Here is a 3,978-nt window from a genome sequence, read left to right as displayed (position 1 = left end):
ACCAAAACAAAAACTATGAGTGATAACCTCATGTTTGAGACATCATCATTCTAAGCAACGTAAGAAATCACTTCCAGTTAAATAGAAAGTTTTCTGAAGCCATAACCTTGTAAGTTAAATAGATGGTTTTGTGGTTAATTGGACAGTTTAAAGTAGGTATTTTCAAAACAGCCATATCAGAATCTGTATCTGTCTTTAGTCACAAAAATGCAATTTACTTCCAAAACTCCCTTGCAAAAAAGTCTTTATCTAGATGGGCATGGTGGCGCATGCCTAGAATCCCAGCCCTTGGGAGGCTGAAGCTGGAGGATCCTGGGAGTTCAAGACTAGCCTGGGCTACAAAGTGAGCACAAGGCCAGCCTGAACTGTATCGTGAGACCCTGGCTCAAAAAGAGAAAAAAAAAAATTCTTAACCCTACCAACAACTTTCCCACCCAAATAAGGTAGCAAGTCAAAACTTGGTTTGTTTGAATTTGCTAAGACTTAACAAGGGAACATTAAAAATTCCTCAAGACTCATTACTTCACAGCAAGTTAAAATCTGCACTCAAAAGTCAGGATTCATGTATGTCTTGACTTGACTCTCGGAAACCTACTGAGTGGCTGGCGGTGTTCACAATTTAGGACCTGGAATAAATGAGCGGACACACTTGTAATCTAAACTATTGACCTGCATGTTATTTCTTGATCCCAACTTGTTCCTTACATGTATGTTCAATCTTCAGTATTCGAGTTACTGTTTTCAGCAGAAGCCAGGAAAACAACTTTGTAGTAGTCAGAATGTTATCCTAATGTATATTGTTTACTTTATTGTAAATAATGGTGAGCAGTGGTCAATAGTTTTATATTCCTTAAAAAAAAAATGAGTTCAAGGCTGGATTGTACTACAAAGTGACACCCTGTCTCAAAAGAAAAAGAGAAAAGTAAGAGAGAGAGAAAGGGCAACCCTCTCATAATTAAAGTTGAGAAATTAAAGTAAACCTGGATTAGAAACCAAGTCTTCCAATTATTAATACAATGCAAAAAAATAAGGCTTTTATAAATACATAATAACAACTGTGCTTGAAAATCAAGTAGCAAAAAATAAAATATCAGACCTGCAGGCTGCAAAAGGATTTATATTCTCTGAAAACAAAAGCCTGCTATTAAATTCCTAATTATGATCTCAGCAGGTTCTGCCTACCTCTGGCCCAGGCTGTTTACCTAACAGGTAAGAATCTTTAGAAAGGCAAATCCTGGGTCAGGAAGCAAAGCAAAAATCATGAGTCAAAAAAAAAAAAAAAAAAAAATTAAATTTAAAAAAAAAATGAGTCAGCTGAACAAAAACAGACTGAACTATACACAGGAAAAACCATTATGGCTTAGGATATAATGTTCAAAATTGTATGAGCGCAGAACATACGAAAGCTGAGACCAACTGCAACAACACACACGCATGCACGAGCGCACGCACAAACCACACACATAGAAAGGCAAACGCTGGGGACACAGCTCAGCAAAACAGCACTTACTAATGAATCTGACAAACCACTTCATGGAATAATCTTGGCAGTAAAATGATTGGAAAGAGATACCTACCTTCTTGGGTTTGTGTTGATCCACTAAATCTCTCACAAACTGGTATCGTTGTTTGTACAATGGAGGTTTAAACTTAATTACCTTCCCTGGGCAAACTTCTTCAAAATTATCGACCACACTATTGCACTGAAAGTTTTTAAACAAACAGAAATTAAATAACGAGGGTGTCATAATTTTGGGTTTTACAAGGGGAACAATGTAGGATATTTTATAAAATTATTTTATAATGAATCACCCAAAGAATCATACACAAAGAGTATGCAAGAAATATGTCCAGTAGAAGAGATGGCTCAGTAGAATAAGCGCTCCCCTGGCAAGCGCAAGGGTCTGAGTTCAATCCCCAGTTCTGGAAAAAAAAAAAAAAAAAAAAAAAAAAAATGGCGTTTGGGCCAGGAAGATGGTTCAATAGAATAAGCACTTCCCTGGCAAGCGCAAGTCCCTGGTTCCGCCCCTCCCCCCAAAACAAACAAACAAAAAAAACACTTATTAAGGGCCAGGGAAATGGCTCAATGGAATAAACACATGCCTGGCAAGCCCAAGGGCCTGAGTTCAATCCCCAGTTCTGCAAAAAAAAAAAAAAAAAAGAAAGAAAGAAAGAAATATATCCACACACTAAAGACCAAAAGAATCTGGCTGAGGGCCTGGATCCCGAGGCAACGTCCTGCATGAGTCCAGATAAAGACCTAGAGCTCATGACAATGTCTCCCAGGAGTCCAGCTGAAGGCCTAGGTTCCACAACAAAGTCTCATGTAGGCCTGCTTCACAGAACTGCGATGGGAAGGAAAAGGTCAGCGGTGTAAGCGAGGAAGTTTGTGCCAGCAGGGTGAAGGAATCTTGTGTTAGAAAGAAGGAAAGTTTGTTACAGCAGGCTGAGGGAGCTGTACTGCAGACAGGAAGTTCAAGGTTAAGAACCACAGCTCCCCACAAAAGTACCACAGCCACCCTCAGTGACAGTAATGTCCCGAAGCCCCAACGAGGAGGAAAGCCTAGTCCCCATCAGTAAAAGCCCACATGACAAGCTTTTTTTTTGCGGTGCCAAGGATTGAACTCAGGACCTTGAACTTGCCAGGCAAGCGCTTATTCTACTGAGCTATCTCCCCAGCCCCTCAAGCTTCTCTACGTGGCTAAGCAGTGCACCCAAAGTGAATCATAGCCATCCTCAGCAACGAGGTCTTGAGCTCCTTTGCCAATGACAATAGCCAAGTTCTGACAAGGTCCTCCAAAATAACCAACAGCAGACCCTGGAGAATCAACAGCTTCCCAACAGCTCCACAACAACCTCCTACAGCCTCTTCTCTGCATCAGTTCTGCCTCTTAGGCCGCTGGCAACAATCCACTGGTGGGCCTCTCACACCCAGAACCACATTGGTTCAGTTCAGCTGGGTGCTGCAAACTGATCACCAGCTGTCAATCCACCAGAGCGGAAACCTTTCTTCCCCCCCCCTTCCAGGAGCACACCAGCCCCTCCCCCATGCTCTCGCGAGGTCACAAGTAGCATCGCATTTCCTCCACAGTTCACCTCCTATCTTTCTGCAGCTAAGAACTGGGCTTTAAGCTTCCTACAGCTTAGCTTCAGCTGACAGGAACATTACTGGTGAATGTCATAACAATTAGAAGCCTCCTAACCACAGGGGATCTTCCTGTCTTCCAGATAAGACAGAAGGCTGAAAAATGTCTGAGCAACAAGACTTTCTGGACCAGGCTTACTCAGGCTCTGATCACTTGCACCCGGGTTTACTTCATAGCCCAGTTTTAGCAAAAATTCGGCTAAACTATTACGATGTGTTAAGTATGTGTACCACAATGTAGTCATCAGTACTGCAAACTGGGACTAAGAAAAATTACACATACAAAAGGAATCTACTAAATTATTTTTCTACTAGAAAACGAATCTCTCACCCTTAGGATTTTTTTTCTTCTTTTTTGTGTGTGTGTGTGTGTGTGAATCCGGGGACTGAACTCAGGCCCTTGCGCCTTGCAAAGGCTTATTCTAACCCTCCACCCTTGTGACCTAATCAAGTTCTACATCCCATACTCTTGATGTGTAAGCCCTTGAGTTTAAAATCTGCAGGTCATTCGTTCACGCAGTGTAAGCCCTTGAGTTTAAAATCTGCAGGTCATTCGTTCACGCATTTACATTAGAGACAGTGTTTGTTTGAAGCTAACAACGATTAAAACACTGCTGTACTCTGCAGACATCCACGCAGAGGCTCGTATGGTTCAGCTCTGCAGGAAATGCGAGGGCCTAAAGGGAACGGATTTTGTCTGACGGTCAAGCAGGCCGGTGGGAGGGGTGGCATTTACCTGCACGTTCATTTTTTCCATTTCCATTTTATTTTCAAGTTTCCTTGAGACAAAGAACTCAGCGCTACCCCTCAGAAAAATCCGGAGCGGCTCAGCT

At 42.0% G+C, this 3,978-nt stretch overlaps 1 protein-coding gene across 1 annotated transcript in view; it reads right to left on the bottom strand.

Moving 5' to 3' along the window:
- Positions 1 to 3,964, bottom strand: part of Henmt1 (HEN methyltransferase 1) — a gene marked incomplete at its 3' end in the record, with an annotated part of 17,297 nt that extends 13,333 nt beyond the window's left edge. The window contains exons 1-2 of the mRNA XM_023721698.1: positions 3,882 to 3,964; positions 1,578 to 1,703 (exon numbers count right to left, since the gene is read on the bottom strand). Of these exons, the coding sequence (XP_023577466.1) occupies positions 1,578 to 1,703; positions 3,882 to 3,908 (153 nt within the window). The remainder of the gene's footprint in view (positions 1 to 1,577; positions 1,704 to 3,881) is intronic.
- Between the last annotated feature and the right edge of the window lie 14 nt (positions 3,965 to 3,978).

The sequence above is a fragment of the Octodon degus genome, unplaced genomic scaffold (assembly GCF_000260255.1).
Source record: "Octodon degus isolate 3935 unplaced genomic scaffold, OctDeg1.0 scaffold00084, whole genome shotgun sequence".
NCBI classification, from domain to species: Eukaryota; Metazoa; Chordata; class Mammalia; order Rodentia; family Octodontidae; genus Octodon; species Octodon degus.
The sequence above is the reverse complement of the archived record's forward strand: the minus strand, read 5'-3'. Positions and strand labels throughout refer to the sequence as shown.